This window comes from Taudactylus pleione, unplaced genomic scaffold (assembly GCF_031769625.1).
Source record: "Taudactylus pleione unplaced genomic scaffold, aTauple2 ptg000190l, whole genome shotgun sequence".
Taxonomy (NCBI): Eukaryota; Metazoa; Chordata; class Amphibia; order Anura; family Myobatrachidae; genus Taudactylus; species Taudactylus pleione.
Window position 1 is genome coordinate 6,837,347 of NW_028284592.1, and position 26,969 is coordinate 6,864,315.

General features: G+C 49.1%; 1 protein-coding gene across 1 annotated transcript in view; it reads right to left on the reverse strand.

Annotated features, from left to right (window-relative positions):
* DOCK8 (dedicator of cytokinesis 8) overlaps window positions 1-26,969 on the reverse strand; it is a 185,015-nt gene that overhangs the window by 134,494 nt on the left and 23,552 nt on the right. The window contains exon 3 of the mRNA XM_088476605.1: window positions 9,127-9,302. Within this exon, the coding sequence (XP_088332731.1) occupies window positions 9,127-9,302 (176 nt within the window). The remainder of the gene's footprint in view (window positions 1-9,126; window positions 9,303-26,969) is intronic.

Sequence of the window (26,969 nt, forward strand, 5' to 3'; positions counted from 1 at the left end):
CTACTCCATTGCTCCCATTTCTATTGACAGATTGTAACTGAATTGTGCCACATGGTTACATTATCATTTTGTGATACTGTAAAAGGCTCATTAAGTAGACAAAACCCTTTATAATCACTTAATTAAACTCCCAAATCTTCTTTACTGAAACAGTCCAATAAGAATATTCCTCTATTGCAAATAATAAATAACACACCTATATTACATACTCATATGCTCCAATTAGACAACACTGTGGGCCATATTCAATTAGGGAGCGAAAATATGAGATATGGTAAGAACTTACCTTTGTTATCTCTATTTCTACGAAGTCCATAGGGTTCCACAGGATACCTTGGGGTATAGGCCATGGCGGCAGACATCCAGGCACCACAGAGTTAAAAACTTCTCCATCCTCCCAGGATGCACTGGGGTCCCTCTCCTATACCCCGCCCCCTAGCCTCAGGCACTCAGTTTCGTCACAAGCCATAGGCCGGAAGAGGATAAAGAGAGAGAGAAGAATGTCTGGAACACACAAGAATCACATTCTCACCAGAGGGAGACGGAAAAAACGGTGACCAGAACCACAGCCCATCTGCAGTACAGGTGCGACAGGGCGGGAGTCATGTGGAACCCTATGGACTTCGTAGAAATAGAGATAACAAATGTAAGTTCTTACCATATCTCATATTTTCTACGTCAGGGTCCATAGGGTATCCAGTAACCACAGGATATCTTGGGGATGTCCCAAAGCAGTATCCTTCAAGGGTGGGGACGCTCCTGTGCTGAGAGGAGAATCCGTCGCCCGAAGGAAGCATCCTGAGAGGCGTAGGTATCAAAAGCATAATACCGTACGAAAGTATGGACAGATGACCACGTGGCCGCCTTGCAAAGCTGAACAGCTGAGGCGCCACATCGAGCTGCCCACGAAGGACCCACAGACCTAGTGGAATGAGCCTTAACAGAAGATGGAACAGGAAGGCCCTCGTGAGCAAAAGCTTCAGAGATAGCCAGTCGAATCCATCCTGCCAATGTTTGTTTAGTGGCAGGCCAACCTCTTTAATGGAAGCCATAAAGGACAAACAAAGAGTCTGACTTCCTATAGACAGAAGTGCGGTCCACATAGATTTTCAAAGCCCGCACCACAGCCAAGGTGGCCTCACCAACCGAAAGGTCCAGTGAAGTAAACTATGGTACAATAATTTCCTCGTTGATATGGAAACTAGATACCACCTTCGGAAGAAACCCAGGACGAGTGCGCAGCACAGCCCTGTGTCTATGAAAAATTAGAAATGGAGGTCTGCATGAGAGAGCTCCCAATTCTGAAACCCTTCTGGCTGAAGCAATAGGCAGAAGGAATACAGACTGAATGGGTAGCCATTTCAAATCCACTGAGCCCAGTGGTTCAAATGGCGGTCCTTGAAGAGTCTTCAAGACCACAGCCAGATCCCATGGTGCCACAGGGGGAACAAAGGAAGGCTGAATAAGAAGCACCCCTTGCATAAAGGTGCGGACATCAGGAAGCATAACAATCCTACGATGAAACCACACTGAAAGTGCAGACACCTGTACCTTCAGGGAAGCTAGGCAAAGACCCTGGTCTAAACCCGCCTGTAGGAAGGCCAGAACCCTGGGCAATCTGAACACCTGAGGAGCATAACCTCTAGTGCGACACCACTGGAAGAAAGCCCGCCACACTCTATGGTAGATGTTGGCAGATGAAGGCTTCCAAGCTCTCAGCATGGTGTTGACCACAGAGCTGGAGAAACTTCTGGACCTCAAGAGGGCAGTCTCAATAGCCCTGCCGTCAAAGACAGCCGACTCAGGTCCGGATGACGGCAAGGACCCTGAGACAGCAGGTCCTGACGTTGAGGCAACAACAGCGGAGTGTCCACTGAGAGACCCTGAAGATCCGTGTACCAGTGCCGCCTGGGCCACGCTGGATCAATCAGCAGTAGCATGCCGCCTTCTTGCATGAATTTGCGTATCACTCGAGGAAGAAGGGAGAACGGAGGGAAGAGGTACGCATACTGGAAGGTCCACTTGACCGCCAGAGCAGCCATTAGACAAGCCTTTGCGTCTCTTGTTCTTGACCCGAACATCGGCAGTTTGCTGTCGTGTCGTGAGGCCATGGATCTATCTCTGGAAGGCCTCACTTGTTCACCAGTAGCTGACACACTTCCTGTTGAAGAGACCAATCTCCTGGATGCACGTCTTGACTGCTGAGAAAGTCTGCTTCCCAGTGGAGAACTCCTGGTATGAACACTGCTGGTATTGCAGTGAGATGCTTTTCCGCCCATACTAGAATGCGGGACACCTCTGTCAGAGCCGCCTGACTGCGAGTCCTTCCTTGGCGGTTTATGTATGCCACCGTGGTGGCGTTGTCCGACTGTACCTGCAAAGGTTTTCCCTGCAAGACCTGTCTTGCTTGCTGGAGAGCCTTGAATACTGCCCGCAGTTCCAATATGTTTATTGGAAGAGCAGCTTCTACCGATGTCCACCTTCCCTGAAAGAAGTGTGGACCCATCACCGCAGCCCAGCCCCGGAGACTGGCATTCGTCGTCAGAAGGACCCAGTCTGCGATCCAAAAGGGGTGCCCCTTGTTCAGGTGAACCCTCTGTAGCCACCAGGCCAGAGATAATCGCACCTACGGGGAAAGCACCATAGTCTGTGTCTTTATCCTTTGGGACGACCCATTCCATCTGGAGAGGATCAGCTTCTGCAGAAGTCTCGAGTAAAATTGGGCAACCTCCACCATGTCGAACATGAATACCATGGGTCCCAGTACCCTCATTGCCGAGTGAATAGACACCCGGCGACTCTGCAGGCAAAGACGGACCTTTGCCTGTAACGCAGAGATCTTTTCTCCCATCACCAAGATCCTCTGATGTTGGGAATCCAACAGAGCTCCTAGATGGAGCATCCTCTGAGATGGTACCAGGGAAGACTTCTTCCAATTTATCAGCCAGCCGCGAGACTGCAATACAGAGACTGTTAGTTGCAGATGGCGCTGAAGTTTCTCTGAGGACTCCACCAGTAACAGGAGATCGTCCAGATAAGGTAACAGGCGGACTCCCTGCAACCGCAGGTGAGCTGCCATAACGGCCATAACTTTTGTGAACACCCGAGGTGCTGTAGCCAAACCGAAGGGCAGAGCCTGAAACTGGAAGCGGTCCTTGACCACTACAAATCTGAGGAAGCACTGGTGTGCTGGGACAATAGGGATATGCAGGTAAGCATCTTGAATATCCAGCAACACCATGAAATCCCCAGGTTCCACTGCTAAAATAATGGAACGCAGGGTCTCCATCCTGAACTGAGGAACCCTCAGAAATTTGTTGAGGGATTTGAGGTTGAGGATTGGCCGGTAGGACCCATTGGGTTTCTGCACCAGATAAAGATTGGAGTAATACCCCAATTCCTTCTGAGACAAAGGAACTGGCACTATAACTCCATTCTGGAGCATTGAGTACATTACCTTCTTGAGTTCCTGGGCCTTGTCCTGATTGGACGGAAGGCCCGTGGTGAAAAACCGGCGGGGAGGCCTCCTGCGGAAGGAGAGGGCGTACCCCTGAGAGACCACTTCTCCGACCAATGTGTTTGAAGTGGTCAGACACCAGCTTTTTGGGCGAATTTCAGAAGTCTGCCTCCCACTTTGAGGTCCCCCAGGCCGAAGGTTTGTCATCGGACTTTTGAGTGGGACGTCTGGTACTCCAGGCCTGCGTCCTGGGCTTTGCAGGTTTCTTGGCGGCAGTCCTCCTAGGAAAGGACTATACCCTGGGTCTGTTCTGCGTTCTATAGGCCCTTTTTGGAATCAGCATCCGCCTTCCAAGAACGCAGCCACAGGATATGATGAGCCGCCCCTGCTGCCGAGGAGATCTTGGACGCCATGAGGCCCATATCTAAAGCTGCCTCATTAATGTAGGTAGCTGAGTCCCTTAAATTACCCACCAACTCCACCTGTTCAGGGGACGAGTCTGGGTCCAGGGATGCCTCCAAGGTATCAGCCCAGTGCTCCATAGCTCTTGCCACCCAGCACACGGCCAAAGCCGGCCTGGACACGCCTCCTGCAAGGGAATATTTCTACCCTGCGATCCGTTGGATCCTTTAAGGAGGACATAGAGGGCATAGGCAACGTAGCACTCTTTACTAGACGTGTAAATCCACTTGTGGCGGGCTATTACATTTTGCAAAATAATTATCTGCAAAAGGGTATGCCACCGCAAACCGTCTAGGGGGCTGGTAACGCTTACCCGGCGTTTTCCACGCCTCCTCTAAATGATCCACTAGCTGATCAGATAGGGGAAACACTGTAGTATCACTTTTAATATCTTCGAAAAAGGCATATTTTGATTTAGCTACAGGAGGAGCGCCATGCTCAATAACCAAGGCCGTGCGCACCGCACGTATGAGCCATCATCTGTCGTCACAGCATCCTGATCTTGATGAGGTTGCAGCAGACGGTTCTGCGCCCGCACAGACTAGCCCTGTAACACCTCTGACAGCTGTTGTACTGAGGTAGACAGTGAAGTAGCCCACGCAGGTTCATGGATGACCTGAGGGGGCGACAATGGGAAACTCTGAGGTACGATTAACTGTTTAGGAAACCCCTGCATAGGGGACGATACCATAGACTGCTGTGAGACCCCCATCTGGGGACACGCAGGGGTTGTCGTTAACTGGCCCACCAGGATAGTAAGTGCCACAGCAAAACAAGCCCATGGTAGCTCCTGCACAGGTGTAGTGACAGAAATCGGCCGTGCCACCGCAGGCACACCTTACATAAACCATCAGAGTTACCATCACCCTCTGCCAATGGTACCTTGCATACAGTACACTGAGGCGGAATGGGGAAATCATGCTCACTGTCAGACATACTGAGTGTGTGACCCGGAGCTGTATGTGACCACCGCACTTCACAACAAGTTGTATAGTGAGGTATAAATCCCCCTTGCAACACCGCACTGCAAGGGCTTGTTAGCAGAGAAGAAAAACAGGTATAGGGAAAATAGCTGACAGTATGTGAAAGTGAAAGTAACAGACAGCAGCGCTAGCCCAAAGTCACATACAATGCAGAATATTGAAAACCCTGCAGTATCTGCGCTTCATCAACTAACCAGACCTCAGCCTGGTAGGAAACAGCGCTGCATACACTGACCTTGCACCGGAGGAGAGGTATGCAGGGGGACCCAGACCACGATGCCCGCGTTAACAGCTTCCAGCAGTGTTTGCACATGTATTAAAATGGCCACCGAGGAGCAGAGGGAGGGCTGGTCCGGGGGCGGAGCGCATGCAGATGCCTAACCACCTTGTGGAGAGGCGGTGTGCAGCGGGGGAGGCGCAGGCTGCTTAGCAGGGAAAGCGCGCTCCCCTGGCATGCATTTAACCCCTGGGACGCTGGACATTTACTGTTTCTGTCCAGTCCTCAGTCCCAGGGGGTAGCGGAAAGCGCAGGGATCAGTAGCCTGGTTCCACACTGCAGCCAGTCCCCAGGGAGCACCCTGCCTGGGGACTAAGGACTGTGCTATTCGGCTGGGACCCACCGCGGGACCTTGCCACTTACCTGAACCCCCGTAAATCTGACCACAGTCCGGGCAACCGGGGCCACCGCTAGCTGTGACCCCAGTCACCCACCAGCATCCCCGGATCAGTACCGGCGTTCTGGTACCAGCGGGGTGTAGGAGTGACGACATGGACGTCAGTACAGACTGTCCATGTTGTCTGCTCGTTAGATGTGCAGCCACAGCTGCATTGAAGAACTTCAGGGGTCTGCAGACCCCCACTCTGTACGGTGCATCCGACTTCGGCCAGGCACCGACGAAAACTGAGTGCCTGAGGCTCGGGGGCGGGGTATAGGAGAGGGACCCCAGTGCATCCTGAGAGGATGGAGAAGTTTTTAACTCTGTGGTGCCTGAATGTCTGCCGCCATCGCCTATACCCCAAGGTATCCTGTGGATACCCTATGGACCCTGATGTAGAAAAGACCGTGCTGGACTTTTCACCCCACATCGGAGCTTTTCTGGGGATAAAGTATCGGGCGCGTGCCCCCTTTATCCCCGTATTCAATTTAAAATGAGCGAAAAGGGACCCAGCGAATTTGGATCTACGAAAAAAAACGGGAATTTTCGGGAAATGTGCCTGGGACCCCCCCTAAAGATGTTCAGACATGGGGGATCACTATGGGTACCCCCATTTTTGCCTGCTGAAGGAAGTCAGGGTTTGTAGTATTTGCGGCTATGAAGAAGGGGTGAAGAATAGCACTTAGATTTTTTTTTTTTAAATAACTAGTCCTATCAAATTTGGGGTACATGAAAATGGGGGTAGGCATATTTTTAAGTCCCTAAAGTTATTTTTAAAAATTCTGCAAAAATGCACCTGCCGCTACCAGCCGCATTCTTTTAAACACCTGCTGCATATTTGGGAACCCCCCCTGAATTAATTTCGTTATTTAAAAACGTGTTCCCCAATTTATTTATTTTTTACCCCAAAATTAAATTAATTTTTTTTTCGGGTGTGTCCCTATTTTTTAAAAAACTTTTTTTGACACAGTTCATTTTCTGGGGGTATTCTCAGCGGTGAAGGCTATTTTTTTTAAGCCTGCACCCCTAAAACTCAATTCTGCACTTTTTTTCGCCACCTATTTCAATGTGAAAAGTCTTGGAAATTGAATACGGGGATACTTGAAATAGGCGAAAATTACGTCATTCTGACATTTCGCTCCAAATTGAATATGGATCTGTGTAATACAAGTCCTGCTAGACTATTTTATAGAGGAGGATTTGAGGGTTTAATAAAGTGGGTAAAGAGGGTGAGCTGACTTTATTTCAATTAAATATTTGTTAACTACGTGTGGCCCTTGTTTTCCAATTTAGCAATCGTGCAGCTATATGTTTCACAGTTGTATGTGACACCCAGGAGCATGCAGCTGCTTGTACAGTAGTTACACAAGTTCAAGTATGCACAAATAATAAAAACTGGGACAGAGTGCCACAATAGTTGGGGTCCCAGAAGGGCCAAGAAGAGCTGCTGTGAAATTCAACATGCAGCTGTTTGGCTCTATTACAGGGGTTCACTCACTCGCTAATGTTTTGCCCACCCCCCTGAGACTACAACTTGGCCGGCAAAAACACAAATGGTATCACAGTATTTTTCACATCCCATATAGTAGAGGGTCCCAACCGCGGTCCTCAAGGCACCCCAACAGATCAGGTTTTAGAGATATCCATGGTTGAGCACAGGTGGTTAAATCAAATAGACTGAGGTACTAATTAAGTCACCTGTGGTCAACTATGGACATCTCTACATAGGAAAGCAGGTACCTGAGTTTGCAATTAGCAGATAAAACACACAAAACTAAATATTCTGAAACTTTGCTGATTTTGCAGTGTGTATATAACCTTTAATATATGCTTTTTTTGGGGGGGGGGGTCATACAACATCTTATAAGGAATTAGACTTGCAACATATATTTTAGCATGTTGTAGTGGAATGCGAACCACACTCAATTTTTAGAAAAGACTGTGAAAATGTTTTAAGCCACACACATTCAGAAATGTATGCTACATCGGAAGTTGTTTTATACCCCTTTTACACCAGAGCTAAAACCCAGGTTATTGCAGGGTTAACCTGGGTAGCTGGTTGGCGTAAAAGGGGAAAGGGTTGGATTGCCGGGTCGAGTGACCCAGCAATCCAACCCAGGTAACTTGCAGGGTTTAATGCGGGAATAAACCGTGAAACCCTGCAGTGTAAACGGCGCGATCCGGGTCACGTTGACCTGGATCGTGCCGCATGCCTGCCGATTGGCCATCTTCAGTGGCGCTTGGAGATGATGTCAAGCGTCCACTTCAATGCCGGAAAAGCTGGGTCTCTGCAGACCCGGCTCCGGTGTGAACGGCACCGACTCGGGAATATCCTGGGTCGGCGCCGGGGAAATTCTGGGTCTGATCCGGATTGGAACCCTCTTCCAACCTCCGGGTCAGACCCGGAATTTCGGTATAAAAGCAGTATCACCTACTTTACAAGTTTCTACATTAAAGTGCTGTTAGAAATGTAATTCTAGTGGCAGCTCATAGAGTTGAGGATGTAAAACAATTGAATGGAAAATAGAGGCGTAGAAGTGAGTCCATTGCAGGTAGGGCCCTGAGATCCTCCTCCTAAATTCCGATTGACAAGTTTAGCACACTTTTTGGGCAGGGTGTTATTTGCTAATTACTGGTGGATGGTCACTAGTAATCCAAGGGGTATATTTACTAAAGTGTGGCTGTTTAGAAGTGGAGATGTTGCCCATAGCAACCAAACAGATTCTACTTATCATTTATCTAAAAGATAATACATAGAATCTGATTGCTATGGGCAACATCTCCACTTCTGAATACCCACACTTTAGTAAATATACCCCCAAGTGAGGGGGGTGGATAGTGCATGTGTGGGTGTATGTATTATATGGAGCTCTATTTATTAAGAAATGAGGTGTAGCCCCAAAAATGTATATTCCTCATAACTATAAATTACAGTGATATTGAATGAGGCTATTTTTATGGGCCAGTCGCTGGGACATGTGTTTTAATATGAGCTCATCCCAGAAATTAATAAAAAGTAAAATGATTCCCACAGGGAACAGTCGGTTAACACCATCTTCAAAAAGAGTTAGTTAATAGAGGCAAGATCCGAAAAGTTACGCTTTTTGGAGCTTGCTAAATAACCCCTTAATGTTGTCTCCACAAAAAACTATAGGCAGATCCTGCAAGAACCGGTTTTTGCAAAGTAAGATGTATCTCCAATATCTCCTGCTTTACAGCACTGCTAAATAACTGAAACTCAATTCCACTTTAACCATGCAGAAACATCCATTTACACATGTTTTAACAACAGTATTAGTTTGATGATTAGACCCCATGGTGTAGGAACGTCTGAATAGAGTGGGATCTGAAGACATGTGGAACATTTTGTACAAAGTGGTTTATTTGCATTGCCCAAATGTATTGGTTTAACATCTGAGATTAAGGGTAATGTGCAACCCTTTTGGTTGGAGCGCCACATACAGTATGTGGTCCTTGAAGTTTAAGTTACCCATCCCTGTTCTAGAATATGACGTTTTTTCAGAGAGATTGTAAAATGTTTTTTCTGTAACATTCGAAAAATACATACCCTTCTTCAGGCAGTGACGGCTGCAGTGTCCTACAGTCTTTGGGTTTGTATACAAGATCCAGATCATCCTCAGGGAAATCGCCAAGCTCTTGAAAAAGTTCATGATTGTGGTTATTGAGATGTGTCATCAGAAAGCTCTCAATATCTACTGGATCTACTGCGTCATAAAATGGAGGCTGCAGAGATAAAAAGTAATTTGTGATTTCAAATTATTCAGCCCATCAGCTGATAATAACTGTGATCATGGAATTACATCTGCACATAAATATACTACAATGGTATACATAAGTCAAGCAACAAATGAATGCCTGAACTTGGCATCTATTGATCACATACGAATGAAAATGATGACAGTGCTGTTCCAAATGGCTTATTGAAAGGATCATCCTGGTATCATCTCATCCGTTTATATATCATTTACTCATTTATCTCTATTCATTCATTACGTCCCTCAGGCATATATCAGCTACAGTGGCAAATGCAGAACTTCTAGAGGGGGTTTCCAAATGCTTCATTTTAGAGTGAGTGTGGTAAATTCATGCAGAGGGCATAATTAGCAGTTATCCAGCTTTAATATGCAGGGACGCCATCAGGGGGGGACTGCTAGTACTTCAATTTCGGGCCCAGAGAGAGAAGGGGTCTGGGTGGCAGAGGTTTCCGGCAACCAGGGGAGAAAGAGCATCGGTGGGCTTGGCTGGGGGGCAGTGTATCAGATGACCAGCCTTCCTCCCGGAAGTGAGAGTGTCACTCCGGAGTCTCTGCCAGACCCACCTGCTGGCGCGGCTCAACCCCGGAGCTTCTGCAGCCCACCACTCCCGACTCAACCTCCAGCGCAGCCGGACCTATGGCTGCTCTGTTGACCGCCCCTCCGATTCAGCAAACGTGACCCTTGCTGCTGTTCACCGGCCCCTGATACCTGCGGTTGTCCCTCTGCTGGTGCTGGTGCTCTGGTACAGTGGAGGGGAGCTCCTCAGGGTCTGGCACCTGTTTGTGTCCCAAGGTGCTCGGTCAGGACATTGCATGTCAGAAGCGAAGCTGTGTGGACTTGTCAGCTTATCTTCTTACAGAACGCATGTTTACCTTAAACTGAGTCCACTCCATCGCTTGAAAGGTTAATGGCTGAGCACAAGAGGTCAGAGGAGCCTATGTTGAGCCCTGGTTGGAGGCGCTGTTCTGACCCCTTGTGCTCGGCCTCACATGACAGGTCCAATTTCTAGTCTCCTCTACCACTTGAACCTTCTGTGGGCATGATGTAGTTTCCAGCTCCTGTGAATGCCGCTGTTACTGAGCAGCAATTCTCCAAAGAGCTGAGCAGAAAGAGACAATGGTGCGGAGGCGGACAGCAATCAGAGGAGGCAATGGATGAAGAGCATTGAGCTGGCAAGTAGGTGAAAGAAATGTCCATGAGAACTCACTGTATAGGGCCCCTATATCTTCATATGTATCCCTGTATGGGTTGTGGTTAGAGCCCCTTCAGCTACAGAACCCTAACGTCATCAGTTACTATCCACATGGACATAGAGCGGGGTTAGTTACTGAAGTACCAGCAGTCCCCCCCTGATGCCCGAAGCATGATGAGCGAAGCCTGGCGAGGGTACAAATTTCTACAAGAGGTAGCCAAATACAACAGTGGAGACAAATTAACAGCACTGTCAGGGCATGGAACCGCACTTCCACCCTCACTCTATGTCACGTCTGAGTCCTTTAGCTGTAGAGGAACTAGGATCAACCTTATAGTATAGAGCTGCACTGTCCTGTATTATATAGGACCCATTTTGAACCACATTATGTATTCCTATACCATATAGGGCACTTGTAAAGCCACCCGGTATCTCCATGTACTCTGTAAAATACCTACCGATCCATCCTTTGTACTTCCCAGGTACTTTATCAAATTATATCTCCTGTACTCCATATAACAGTTTATAGGTATTCCACTATATTCAAGAACTCCCCCCTCTGGCTTTCAATGTGGGTCTGGCTATTTCAATGTATTTTATGTAGTTCCGGCTTTTCTTTTATTTATTTATATACAGTATAGAGAGAGAGCATCAACATTGCTTTCCCTATATTTTTAGTATAGATTCTGCTTTTCTGTGTGTGTGAATTTAAAGCAGTTTCCTCGCCTATATTTCTGTATATTTGCATAGTTTCATATATATTATGATATATTGACATGTTATAATAACAACCACCCCCACAGCCCAAACTTTGCAAATTTTTAAACAGGTTTACCCACTAATTGATGCCCCACCCCGAAGTATGTCCACCCACATTACCCACAGCTCCACCCACCTCTGCCCTAACCATGGGACGGGGCCCTGCCTATTTCGTCAGTACCGGGCCCCAGAATTTCTGATGGAAGCCCTGTCAATGTGCATCCTACAAAGTGTATTGTGTGTCATAATTCCAGCTTATACAGGACCAGCTATCACAGTAAAGGAGCATACACACAGTAATGCCCCTTATAACACTTTATGCCACACAGCTCTCCTCCTGAACCATATCCCTCACACAGCTCTCCCCCTGATGCAGCTCTCACCAACACAGGTCTCCCTGTGATGCAGCACTCCCCATGAAGCAGCTCTCCCCCTGAACCATATCCCTCACACAGCTTTCCCTCTGATGCAGCACTCCCACTGACACAGCACTGCCACTGGCACAACACCCCCACTGAAGCGTATTCCTCAAACAGGTCTCCCCGACGCAGCACTCCCCACGACGCAGCACTCCCCCTGAACCATATCCCTCACACAGCTCTCCCCCTGATGCAGCACTCCCCCTAATCTGTATACCTCACACAGCTCTCCCCCTGATGCAGCTCTTCCCCTGATGCAGCACCCCCCCTGACGCAGCTCCCCCCCTGATCCTTATCCCTAACACAGCTCTCCCCCTGATCCTTATCCCTAACACAGCTCTCCCCCTGATCCTTATCCCTAACACAGCTCTCCCCCTGATCCTTATCCCTAACACAGCTCTCCCCCTGATCCTTATCCCTAACACAGCTCTCCCCCTGATCCTTATCCCTAACACAGCTCTCCCCCTGATCCTTATCCCTAACACAGCTCTCCCCCTGATCCTTATCCCTAACACAGCTCTCCCCCTGAGCCACTGATGTCCTCAGGCAACAATCCTTCCTTTTACTCTGGAGCTGCTTTCTTACTGTCAGTCACCACTGCAAGACTATCCAAAAGTATTATTAGGGTTTAAACTTATATTCTATTTTCCCATGAATGCCAGCATGTTACCATATATTGGGCATTTTTGCAGGTGAATTTGTATAAGGCAAGTGTGGTGTTTATGTTCTGTGCAGACATAAGTCAAACCTTCAGCTTATACTGATCATTAAAAAATAATAACCTTGATATGTATGTATTTATTTATTCAGTTTACTTTTAAATGCTCCTCTTCACTAAATATATAATACAGAGTTTAAAAACAAATTCTAAGAGAAAAATGTGGGCATTTGATTAGTTTCTAAATATAGGGATACTATTCCCTGAGGCAAATACTCTAAAATGGGAAATTAGAATTGATGCTGAAATTAGTACTGACAAGAGGAAGTGAATGAAATAGACAGTGCATGTCACCACACAAAATGTATACAAAGTAATACAAATATATCTTTTACTGAATGCCTATATGTAAAGAGATTAGCACTATGAAATATGATCCATAACTGATAAAATATACCTCTGCAAGTGTAGTATATTGTAAGTGAACAAGACACACACACGGATCAGACATGGTAATATATATATATATATATATATATATATATATATATATATATATGTATATAACTATATATAGGAAAGAGAGAGAGAGAGAGAGAGAGAGAGAGAGAGAGAGAGTAGGAGCCTTATGCAAAGTCCCGTGTGTCACATAGGTAATGTTAAAAAAAAGCGACACATTCTGTGCAACTAAGATGCAGACATACCTCTCTGAGAAGCTGTTTATATGAACACAAACCTGCACCGGGTAGCTTTCAAAATGGCTACCTCAGGAAACAGATTGTAATATTGCATTGCAAAGCGTTGGTTTGAAAAACACCACAAGCTAGCAGAGAAAGGAAGCAAACCTCCTACTACGGTACTGTTTAAGGAAGTGACTAAAATGATACAAGATTTACTAAAAAATACTGACATCCTTTCTTACTTTTAGAAGGAAGGCTCCTGTTAGGGCAGCTAAATAGATTTAATTACATAAAAGTCTTTTTGTGATACTGTTACTTTGGAATACTTTCATAATTTGCAATATTATATGGTCAGTGTAATGCAACTTTCCCAAATATAACAGATGTAATAAAAATGTTCATGCAGATGAGATAGATGTATGCTCCAAATGTTGTTTTGGTGGGCTAAAAACTGTCTCTCATTGGGTTTGAATTTGATGTAGAAATCTTTATGAAGATGTCTGTAGCTGTTTACCTCTGGCCGCATATTTCAAATCCCGACAGCGGATGCCCGGCAGAGGTGAAGATCCCGACAGCAGCTAAGGTGAGTACAAACTAACCTAACCCCCTCCCCCCCAAGTGCCTAACCCTAACCCCCCTCTAAGTGCCTAAACCTAACCCCCCCTTCCCCGCTGGCTAAACCTAAGTCTCCCGGGGGGGTGCCTATCCCTAACCTCCTCTCGGGGGTGCCTAACCCTAACCCTCCTGGGGCCTGTCTAACCCTAAGCCCCCCCCCCCCCAGCGGCTCTCTGTGCCCGGCTTACCTTCGATCGAGATGCCGAGCGTCAGGCTCCCGGCGTAGGTAAACCGACAGGCATCAGGATTAAACAGTCGGGATGCCGACGGTTGGGATTTAGACCGTCTGCATCACAACTGCATACCGTCTAAAACAGTTTATGTCAATTTGCATGTGTACATAGGCAAGGCAAATTACAACTGTTTATACTAGACCCCACTTTCCCAAACCTGCCAACTTGGAAAAAAGGGTTTACAGTGAGATTGTTTGGAGCAAGTTTACTCAAAAATCACGGAATATATTAATAGTTGCCGCATGCAAGGAAAACAAATGTATTACTTTAGATTAAAACAATTAATGAACATGATGTTAGTGTAAACTGATTTGTGATCACATCTATATGATACAATTGACTGCTGATAGGAATTATGTCATAACTTTGGCATGAAATGACAGTTGGCATGACCTCTGACCCCTGCCACCTGTGTCAGTGATGTCACATCCATAACATAATTCTACAGTCTCTCACAGATTAAAGGTTTGAGGGGCACCAGGCACTTAAGAAATGGAGGACCCTATCGGCTGAAGTCACACAGCACGGTCACACACACAGTCACGCAGACACAGACATGCACAAAGCCATACAGATATACAGCCATGCAGAGTCACACAGACCTAGGGTCTGATTCATCATGGATCGCAACTGCAACAGCGTATGCAGATCGGCCGATGGTGTGTACTGCGCATGCACCACAGTGCGTGTGCGTGAGTTAACATTGCGATCTCACTCCGATCACTTACGCAGACACACAGCCATCGCAGATCGAGGGATTGGAAATCAGCGTTTGAGGGTGGTGACGAGTGGAGAGGTCGGAGAAACGCAGGCGAGCCTGTCCGTTTGAGCACTGTTGCATGGGCGTGCATAAATTAGCCACTGCAAGGGAGCAGACTGAGTTTCTGGGTCCAATATATGCAAACACACACATATAAAATCATTACTACTTAGCTTTACGCTGGGCACAACCTATACTTATATAATTAATTTGCTAAAGTACAGATGTATAAAGCTAACACAAACGTTCTTCATGCAACAGGACACACATTCATTTTACATGGCACATCATCCTTCATGCAATACACATTGACTCCTCAAGGAAACACATTGCTTTATTTATGTCAAGGCAGTTTCCCAAAGCACAATATTGAGATGGTTCTGTCACTAGGTGGCACAATTATGGAACAGAAAAATGCGTGGCAAGTAAATGAAAAGTATGCAGCGGATGCATACTGTGATCTAAGAGGCAAATTGCTATGTTCATTGCTTGGCTTAAATTATTAAATTGGCAACAACTGTGGTCAGAACAGAAGTAACTGTCACTCACTTGCAGAAAGAAAAACAGATGGGGATATATGTAATAGGGAGCGATTTCTGTGAACCAGCACAATCTTGCCAAATAAGCCTGTAGATTTAAAGTGACAATACTTTTTTAAAAAACAACTGCTGGTACTGACCCAAAGTTACACATTAATACATACTTGCTTACTTAGGCCCTCATTCAGACCCACTCACGAGCGGCTGTCCGCTCGCAAGTGGGTCGATGGTCTGCACTGCGCATGCGCACGACGGAGGGAGCTCCGTCGTGCGCATGCGCGAGACGCGACGAGCGAAGGACTTTCCTTCGCTCGTTGTGTCTCATCAAAGGGGGCGTGCTGTCGATGTTGACTGACAGCACGTCCCCTTTGGTGGGCGTGCCGGGGGCGTGCCTGCTAGACGGAGGCGTTCCCAAGGGAACGCCTACCGTCTGAAGCCGGCCCCACTGACATCACTAGTGATGTCAGTGGGAGTGATTTTGGCTCTGATAGAGCCAAAATCACTCCTGGCCTTGCGGTTGAAAAACTCAACCGCAGGCTTTTGCTCGCAGTGGCGATGGTCGCGATGGTCAAGACCATCGCGACCATCATCCTGCACGCTCGTATATGCTGTGGGTGATGACCCACAGCTATACGAGCGTCCAGGAGGACGCTCCATAGTAATGGAGGTGGGCCCTGATTCAGAGCGAGCGCTCTGGTCAGAGCGTCCGGCTCTGAATCAGGGCCTTAGTGTTCACTCTAGCTCCGGTGGCAGGCAGGGCGCCGGAGCTAGAGAGGGCACTGCCGTGCGCGTGCCGAGGGGTGCGCGCGCCCGAAAAGGGGGCATGGCCATTGAAAAGGGGGCATGTATATAAGACGCGTCCCCTTTTCATCACTCTTGGGGGCGTGCCCGGCACTTACGGACATGCCAGACAGCCCCCAAGCGCTGCCGACAGTGAGAATAGATGCCGGGTGCATGCACCCGGCATCTATTCTCCGGCGGTGACCGGGTCACCGCATATTTACCCACCCATGGGACACTGCGACCCACAGGTGAAGACGGCACCCGCAGGCTGTGAGGGCAGGGTGCTTTTAGCCCTCCTTCTGGAGGGCAGGGTGCTTTTTGCCCTCCAGAAGGAGGGCAGGGAGCCACGCCCCACTAAAACAACCTAGCGGGATCGCTACTTACTTCTGAAAAAGCTTTTCAGGGAGATTGTGAAAACAACACATATGGATCCGCTGGTAAAGTGGGCGAGTACTGTTACATCTGAGAGGCGTGTCAAAAACTGATTTACATCAGAATGTATATGAGGCCCCAAAGCAGTTAGTAAGATCTACTTGTTGATGGAAACACACAGATACTTTTCAGAAAATGCCTGTACTGTAGCCATAGGGATCATTGGGCCTGATTCAGACCCACTCGCGAGCGGCTGTACGCTCGCAAGTGGGTCGATGGTCTGCACTGAGCATGCGCACGACGGAGGGAGCTCCGTCGTGCGCATGCGCCAGACACGACGAGCGAAGGACTTTCCTTCGCTCGTTGTGTCCGATCAAAGGGGGCGTGCTGTCAATGTTGATTGACAGCACGCCCCCTTTGGTGGGCGTGCCTCCCTGACGGGGGCGTTCCCACGGGAACGCCTCCCGTCAGAAGCCGGCCCACTGACATCACTAGTGATGTCAGTGGGAGTGATTTTGGCTCTGATAGAGCCAAAATCACTCCGGAGCTTGCGGTTGAAAACCTCAACCGCAGGCTCCGGCTCGCAATTTCGATGGTCGCGATGGTCACGACCATCGCGGCCATCAAAATGCACGCTCGTATAGCCTGTGGGTGGTGACCCACAGCTATACGAGCGTCCAGGAGGACGCTCCATGAAAAAGGAGCCCGGCCCTCATGCAGAGCGTGCGCTCTGCTCAGAGCGTACGGCTCTGAATGAGGGCCATTGTGCCTTATAACCAATAAAGGGAAATGATACTAATGATCCCATTTGAATGTATATATCTCTGTTTTGTATTATATAACAGCTTCATACTGGAGGTAAGGTGCAATCAGGGAGATTGCTGGACTCTACAGGGAGTCAGGGAGATTGTCAGGGAGACTCCCTGAAATAGTAGCAATCAGGGAGAGTTGGCAAGTATACATTAATAAGTTTTATATTAGCTTCAAGCTTCTACATAAGTGTGCAGATACCTGTTTTATGTATTTCTGATTTATTTATTTCACAGAGTTCTATCTGTTTCTGGAACCAGTTCTAAGAATAAAAAATTAGGCCAAAACAAGGTGTATCTCTGAGTACCACCACAAATAAGGCACTTCCTATTACTTATACCTCTTGGTGTTGAATTGCAGAAAACTACAAGAGATTGACATTTATATCCACTCAGACCACACGGGCTGCAGTGCAGCACTCTGTGATAACGAAAAATAATTCATAGACCAGCAGCATTATCCTTCCATAAACTGGCTTCTGTTACGTTTAGGCTTTTTAGATCTGAGTCCGGGCACGTGGACAGGGCTGACGGGTGGTAGCAGAGTAGTGGAGGTTGAAAGATCTATTAATGAGTGAGACTCAAGTGGTAAATGCCTATGCCTGGTGGCTTCAGAGAGGTCAGTGATACCTGCAAGGCTCCCAGCCTGCCTCTGGAACCAACTCAGTGGAACTCAACCGCTTATCCAGAATGTAGGGGCCGGGACCAGGTAGCAAAGCAGCCAGTAATTTAGGTAATCGTTAATCCGTCTGGAATCTGCTAACAGATGCTGCAAAGCGATTATCAGAGCTGGGTCACTGGAGCCTAAGGGCCTGACTCAGCAAGGAACGCAGTTGCTAATACGCACGCAATCGTCCGATTGTTGCGTACTGCACATGCGTTGCATCGCAGTGCGCGGATTAGCCACTGTGACTACACAGACCCATTGCAGAGTGATTGACAGGAAGTGCCGTTTGTGCTCTACGCAGTCTGGGGCCTTACAGCATGCGTGGACGTCAGCAATTTCTGAGTACGGTCAAGGCGTTTTGCAAGTGTGCCTGAGGCTGCGATGGTACTCGATTGTACTGATGGTTTCGCAGTCCTACTAAACATTACGGATGTGTGCTAAGTAAAGTGGGCATCCTTGTGTAGTGCAGCAGCGGCATTACTATCGCAGTCGAACTGCGTGCGAAATAGCTATTGCATTCACAGTTGCATTCCTTGCTGAATCAGGCCCTAAATCCTGAAGGAGGAGCCTAGGTCCAGCACTCACCAGAATTAATTCTGTAGCAGAAACTCAGCATGAACCCTAAAAGTCTAGGAGAGGACACACAATGAAATAGAGATGAGCGGGCCCGGTTCTCAGGAAACCGAGCCCATCCGAACTTCGGGGATCTGAGGGGATCAGAGACACAGCTTGGATCTCTCCACCCTACTCGGATCCCTATTCAAAACAAAACCTTCAGATCCCGCTGTTGGATCTCAAGGTTTTGCCTTGAGCGACCATTTTGCAAAGTCATACTGAAGTCTATGGGCTTGCTGCTGATTGGCTGAGAGCGTTGTCTCTTACAGCTCTCAGCCAATAAGCGCTTGTCCATAGACTTTAATGGGCACAGGAAGAGGAGGAAAGAGGCCGCCCATCCCTCCACACTGACACCGCTGCCCCCCAGCTGCCGGCACCCCCGCATTGCCGACACTGCCGGCACCCTACACTGAGGACACTGCCAGTACCCTGCCCTGCTGCCAATGTACTGAGGACACCATCAATACCCTAACACAGCCGGCACCCCCGTACTGAGGACACAGCCGGCACCCCCGTACTGAGGACACAGCCGGCAACCCCGTACTGAGGACACTGCTGGCACCCCCGCTCTGCCGACACCACTGGCACCCCTCGTACTGAGGACACCATCACACCGTCAGCACCCCCACACTGAGGACACCGCTGGCACCCACGCACGGAGGACACTGCTAACACCCCCACACTGAGGACACCGCTGGCACCCCCACACTGATGACACCGCTGGCACCCCCACACTGAGGACACCGCTGGCACCCCCACACTGAGGACACTGCTGGCAGCCCTGCACTGCCGACACTGCCAGCACCCTCGCAATTAGGACACTGCCGGCTCCCCCGCACTGAGGACACAGTCGGCACCCCCGCACTGAGGACACAGCCAGCACCCCCACACTGAGGACACTGCTGGCATCCCCACACTGAGGGACACCATCAGCACCCCCACACTGAGGACACCGCTGGCACCCCTGCACTGCCGACACCACCAGCGCCCCTGCAATGAGGACAATGCTGGCACTCCCACTCTGCTGACACCCGTACTGCCGACTGTCTTCACTGTCGACACTGCACTGAGGACACTGCCAGCACCCTCGCACTGCCACCCCCGTACTGAGGACACCGTCAGCCCCCCCTGCACTGCCGTCACTCCCACACTGAGGACACCACCGGCACTCCCACACTACCAACACCACCAGCACCGACACTGCCTGCATCCCCGCACTGCTGACACCGCTATCACAGTAAGTGCACTATTGGCTTATCCCCACACTATCCTACCTGCACTGTATCCGGCCTGCACTGTATCCAACCCACACTGTATACCGCACTGTATTCGTCCTGCACTGTATCCGACCTGCACTGTATCCAACCCACAATATATCCTGCACTGTATGCAACCCACACTGTATCTGACCTGCACTATAAACTGCACTGTATCAGACATGCACTGTAACCGAATCACACTGTACCCGCCACTGTATCCAACCCACAATGTATACCGCACTGTATCCAGCCTGTACTGTATCCAACCCACACTGTATCCCGCACTGTATCCAACCCACACTGTATCCCGCCCTATATCAGATATCAGACGCGCACTGTATCCGACCCGCACTGTAACCTTCACTATAGCTGGCCCGGCAGATATGGAATGCTGTTTTCATGGTTGGGGAGATTTTGGGGAACTGCTCAACAAAAAAACTGATTGAACAGGGCTTTACATGGGCACAGAGGGCCTGATTCAGAGCCGCTCGCTCTGATAGAGAGCTCGCTCTGAATCAGGGCCGGGCTTTTTTTTTTTTGGAGAGGCCTCTGGGCCGCTCGCATAGCTGTGGGTGACCACCCACAGCTATAGCGAGCGGCCATGATGATGGTCGCGATGGTCAAGACCATCGCGACCATCGGACTTGCGACGAGACCCTTGTGGTAGGGTCTCGTTCATCACAAGCCCCAAAGAGCTTTGGGCTCTAACAGAGCCGGAAGCTCTCCACTGACATCACTCGTGATGTCAGTGGGGCCGCCCCCAAATGGCAATCGTTCCCTCGGGAATGCCTCCGTTTGGGCAGCCACCCCCGGCCCGCCCACCAAAGGGGGCAAGCTGTCACTCAACATCGAAAGCTTGCCCCCTTTGGTGCGAGACCCGGAGCAACAGATTGCCCGTCGCTAGCCGGGTCTCATGCATGCGCATGACGGAGCCGGCACCGTCGTGCGCATGCACTGTGGGCCACCATCGACCTGGTTGCCTGCGCTCAGCGCTTGCGACCGGGTCTGAATCAGGCCCAGAGTGCCAGTAATCAGTGGCCCAGCACCCCCAGGAGGGAAATACAGATTGGGCACTGAGAGTAGGCATGTGCTGGGGGCATGTGCACTTGTGTAGGGGGCATTCATGTCAGCTGTTGCTATTTACACATGGTTTAGAGTGTTTTTTGTTTGCTGCTTGTTAACTACGACTACTTGTTTTGAGCATGATTTTTAGTAAATTTCTGTGTTGTATTGTTTTCTATTGAACGTACTTGCGAGATCTGCACATTCGATCTGGGTTATTCCCAGGTCAGTCCCGTTCACACTGAACCCGGGTCTGCCCTGCTAAACGTGACGTCATAGAAAGTGGGAGGTGACTGTTCCACAACCACCAATCAGCTCATCTTAGGCATGACCCAGTTTGGATAACCCAGGTCGTGCAGTTTACACTGCCCTATTATCCCGGTCCATCCTGGCTCTGACCCTGGTAGCTACCTGGGTTAGATTGCCGGGTTATTTTTCAGGGGCCCTTTTCCATTGAACCGCGACCCGAAAATAATCCAGGTTATTACAGCAGTAGAAAAGGGGTATTACTCACTAGTGAGTGAGATCTGTGGAAGGTAAAGAACCACATTGTTTTTCCGACGATGTGTTGGTCTCAGGTGCAAGCTTAAATGGGGCGCTCTTGTCAGGTATAGAAGGAGGCAGTCATGTGAGCGCAACAGCAGGTACAGACTGGATGATAGTGCTCAACTGATCACAGACAACATGGATGCGCCCATGAACTTCAGAGAATGGATTAACACTGGAACAGAATGACCCACCAATGTAAAGCACCACCGGGCAGGGTAAGAGTGACTAAGGGGGTCATTCAGACCTGTTCGCGAGCAAAGGACGCTCACAAACGAGTCGATGTTGCCCCACTGCGCATGCGCACGACGGAATGAGCTCCGTCGTGCGCATGCGCGAGACCCGGATAGCGACGGGCTCTCCGTCGCTCCGGGTCTCGCACCAAAGGGGGCGTGCTGTCGATGTTGATTGACAGCACGCCCCCTTTGGTGGGCGTGCCAGGGGCGTGACTGCCAGACAGAGGCGTTCCCATGGGAACGCCTACCGTCGGAGTCCGGCCCCACTGACATCAGTAATGATGTCAGTGGGAGTGAGTTTGGCTCTGATAGAGCCAAAATCACTCCTGGGCTTGCGAAAGCGAGACCCTACCGCAGGGTCTCGTCGCAAGCCCGATGGTCGCGATGGTCTTTGACCATTGCGACCATCTTTTTGGCCACTCGCATAAGCTGTGGGTGGTCACCCACAGCTATGCGAGCGGCTAGGAGGCCGCTCCAAATTTAGCTGGGACGGCCCTGATTCAGAGCGAGCGCTCTGGTCAGAGTGTTCAGCTCTGAATCAGGCCCTAAGTCCCGGTTTTGTGACAGCTTCCAGTCTGTTCCATTTTGTGCATCTTCCAGTGTCCTGCACTTACAAAGTGCATCTGCATCTTACTCAGCTTCCAGTGTTCTGCATTCAACAGTGTTCCCGTTAGGCTGTTTTAGCGGGGCACCGTGCCCTGCACAATTTTAAAGGGGCAAAACATGCCCTGCCCTTTTAACGGGGCCCACTAAAACAGCCTGCCCTGTGCCTTTTTCACCTGCAGGCAGTAGTGGGAAAAGGGTGGGAAAAGATGCGCACGGCATCTTTTCACCATGAGGGGAGAGCTTGGGGGAGCCCAGCACCTCCATAAGTGCTGTGAATGCCCCCAAGTGTGACAAAATGGGGGCGTGTCACAATGTCACACCACCTCCCCTGCTCGACCACACCCCCTATCTGGAACACGAGCACCTTTTGCGCATGCAAATAATTCGTGCCCGGACCTTCCATGCCCTGCCCTGCCCGCATTCTAGTGCGAACCCTGAGCTCGATTTAGACCTGCTCGCTAAATGCGTTCGCACGCAGCCAGCGTGTGCAAATCCGGCAAAACCACAACAAGGCAGGCGATCGCACGGCAAGGCATTAGCACACCCACTATGTCTTGGCGTGCGATTGTGCTGTGTATGCAGACGCTGAGCCTGTCTTAAGACGCTCACTTATGCACGTCATCTCCAGGATGTGTATGCAACCATCGGTAACATCGAGTACCATTGTAAGCGAACGCAGCATTTGTGGTTGACCAAACCCTACCTCAAGCATTGCGAGCACTTCAGTGTAAAATTCAGCCAAGTGACGTGTATTATGACGCTGCCTCTAAATTATGCACTCCTCTGAAAAGGTGTTAAGACGCTTGGGCACGCCTGCGTTCGCACCACCACTTCCCCGTTTTCATAGACCAACCTCTGTCACCACCCACAAACGACTTGTCCTATCACTCACTCAGCCAGGCTGTCTATGTGCAGAGAGCGAACGCTTCCCGATCACACGGACTGGTTCGCGTACGCGCACTGCGATGCGTACGCATGAGCACAATGCAAACATCGGCAGTCTACGTGCGAACGCTTAGTAATCGAGCGAGTCTGAATCGGGCCCACTAGTCAAAGTGCATACTGTATCAGACTCAGGCCCTCATTCAGTGCCATTCGCTATTTGCGGTCGTTCGTTCTAAAACAAGGGGTGGCTATTCAAATGAACCGTTCGCTAATTGCGGTCTGTTCACGCCTCTAAGTCTGAACGAGCGAGCAAAACTTGCGGTTGTAATTTTGAAAAATACGCCCCCTTGCCGCTCGCACCATACGTCATGTCCGCTATTTATTAGATTAATCGAGTACATCGAACAGCGTATGAACTGCTTGCTATTCTTGTGGCTGGTTTTTTCAACCGCTATTTTGCGAGCAGTTCTGAGTAAAAAAAAAACAAGTGACGTGGTCAATGACGCTGCTGTATTAATTATGCACTCCCTTAAAACGCCCGTTTTGACCTTTAAGCACGCCTGCGTTCGAATTCCACCCCCCCGTTTTCAAGCACCTTCCCCTGTTACCACCCACATACGCCTCCTTCTGTCACTCAAAATAGCAGGCATCCGCTATATAGCGAACAAACGATTTTCGGCCGCACTGACTGGTTCGCGCATGCGTATTAAAATCCGTACGCATGCGCAGATGTGCGAACATCGGTCAGAACGAACGAGCGGCCGCTTACGAGCGGCTCTGAATCAGGGCCTCAATCTCCAGCTACCTGCGTATAAGTGCATTCTGTGTTCATTCATCTACACTGCAGCATCTACCATCTGGGCTGTTCTGCACTTTGCACCCATTCCAGCAGGTTTTCCACTACACTCTGGTGCATTCATCTACATCCTACTCTCAGTACTGTGCAGCACTCCAGTATCTTCCTCTCCTGCAGCTGACACCGGTACTACAGGCACTTCGCTGTGGTCACATCTCTGCTTCCAACACTTCTATGTACAGTATCATAGAAGTGTTGTAACATCCGGCACTCTATTCAGTATTCTCCTGTACCATAAATATTCATTCACTAACACCATACATATACTGGCCTAATGAGAAAGAGCTTAATCAAGGCCCCAAGCTTCATCTACTCTCCCTCATACAAAGCTAATTTCAAGGGTCCCGAATCAAATCTACAAAACCCCAGGGATGTGACACCCTGGCTTAATACCACTGCCCATAATGGTATAAGAGTAAAAACAATAACCCAATTGATTAAATAACCACTTGCTCGCCACTTTCTTAATTATAAAATCAAAAAACTTATTTCATTTTTCTTGATCAGTAATAATCCATATAAAAAAAAGCATGCATAAAGACTGATATGCACATGATGAACACAACAGCTCTTATATTTACAAAGGCTTAACAGGTAACCAGGCAGATAGATCAGCAAGAAAAGCTTGCTGAGAAGGAAGTGCACTGGCTTGGCCACTAGACCAGCCTAATCAGTCATTTTATTTGTGAAGTGTATGATGATGTCTGCAGTATGAATGCAGTAATGCATAAAAATAAGTAGCTGTAAAAACAGGATTTTGGTACTTACCTGTAAATCCATTTCTCCGATTCCACAGGGAACACTGAAGCTCAAGATACTGGAGAACAGACGGTGGTTGAGTATAGCCTGGCACTTTAAATAATTTAGAAGTGTGACTGGCTCCTCCCCCTCTATGCCCCATCAACCCCAGTTGAGAAACTGAGCCCAAGAGGAGACAGAGGATAGATGTAGGAGAAGGAGAATACGGCCAAAAGGAACAGCTTACTGGAGAAACAGAACAACACACTGCAGGCACTGGGACACAGGCATGGGCCGAACGTTTGCAACATAAGCTTGCCAAATAGCCAAACAGATCCACCGGGCCAAAGTCTGCTTGGATGCAGCCGCAGGGCAACCCTGCCAAGCTGCATCATAAAGAACAAAATGAGCATCCGATTTGCGTAAGCTCGCTGTACAGGCCACAAAGACACTGAGAGCTCTCACACCACATCCAAGGAGTGCGAAAGCCCCTGAAGAATCAAGGAGAACAGGGCTGATTGATGTGGAAGGCCAATACCACCAACAAGATAGGGAGATCAACAAGAAAGAGAACCAGCTTCCAAGTGAGAAACTTCAAATCCATCTCATCTAAGGGTTCAAAAACCACGGACTGAAGAATACAGATGATGAGGTTGAGATCCCATGGGGAAGTAGGCGGAACAAAGGAAGGCTGGACTCGAAGCACCCCCTGAAAAAAGTTTGAATCTCAGGAAGAAGAGCCAAGCGCTGAAAAAAATACAGATAAGGCCGAAACCTATACCTTCAATGAGCCTAAACAAAATCCAGCATCTAGACCCCTTTGAAGGTAAAAACCATGCCCCTCACGCCAGGCCACATAGGATTTCCAAATCCAATGGTAATGAGCAGATGCAACCAGCTTCCAAGCTCTGAACACAGTAGGAATCACGGACCGCAGAATACCACGCTCACTTAAGATGTTGGTCTCAACAGCCACACTGTCAAACTTGGCCGTTGTAAGTCTGGATGCACGAACGGACTTTGCTGAAGAAGATCCAACTGCAGCGGGAGTGGCCATGGATTGTCTGCCAGAAGGAGAAGGCTATCAGAGTAGCAAACCTGCCGGGGCCAGTCCGGTTCCACTAAGATGACTGTCATGGATTCGAGATTGATGCGCTTGATAACAACTGAAAGTAGTAGAAATGGTGGGAACAGGTACACTAGGCCATATGGCCATGGAAGTGACAGCACATCTGCTCCAACGGCCTCGGGATCCCTTGTTCTGGAGCAGTACAAAGGCAGTTGATGATTCTTCCTGGTGGTCATGAGATCTATCTGCGGTCTGCCCCAATGCGGACAAACTGTAGGAAGACTTTAGGATGCAGAGCCCATTCCCCGGGATGAAGCTCCTGACGACGGAGGTAATCCACTTCCCACTTGGACACCCCTAGGTTGCAGATAGTGGAGATGGCCTCGAAGTGACTTTCCGCCCACTGTAGCATGCAGCTGGCCTCGCGCATAGCTATGCGACTGCGTGTCCCCCCTTGCCTGTTGATGTATGCCATCGCTGTGGCATTGTTGGATTGCACTCGAACCGGCAATCCCAGAAGAAGGGGAGCTGCCACCAGCAGCCCGTTCTAAATCGCCCAGAGTTTGAGAACATTGATCGGCAAGAGGGACTTCTGACAAGACCAACGCCCCTGGAATTGGTTGTCGAGGATCACCACTGCCTATCCGCAAAGACTGGTACCTGTAGTTAGCAGAATCCAATTCCAGATGCCGAACCGGCGACCCGCCACTGAGTGGTCCATCTAGAGCCACCAGATCAGAGAAATACGGGCCTGTGGAGACAGTCTCACTAACCAATGCATCGGAAGATGTGACAGCTACCATTTCGACAGGAGATCCAACTGGAATGGCCTGGAATGATACCTCCCAACATGGACAGCCTCAACAGAGATCTTCCCTAGAAAGAGAATGCAAAGGTATGCTGACACCCTCCTTGGCTTGAGAACCAAGCGGACCAATTACTGAATTGCTTGAACCTTGTCCAGAGGAAGGAATACATGTTTTAAGAACGTGTCCAGTATCACCCCGGGAACTGAAGACATTGAGACGGTACCAGTTGGGACATCTGGAAATTGATGATCCAGCCGTTCGAGATGAGGATCCGATGAGTAAGCTTCACCTGGTCCAGAAGTCCTTCCACCTACGGCGCCTTGATGAGTAGGTCGTCCAGATAAGGGACAATGGGCCTGATTCAGACCCGTTCGCTAGGCTGCGTTCACACATAGCCTGATGATGTTTGCAATCTGCACATGCGTACAAGACGCAGTGCACGTGCACGAGCTAGTCCATGTGATCGGA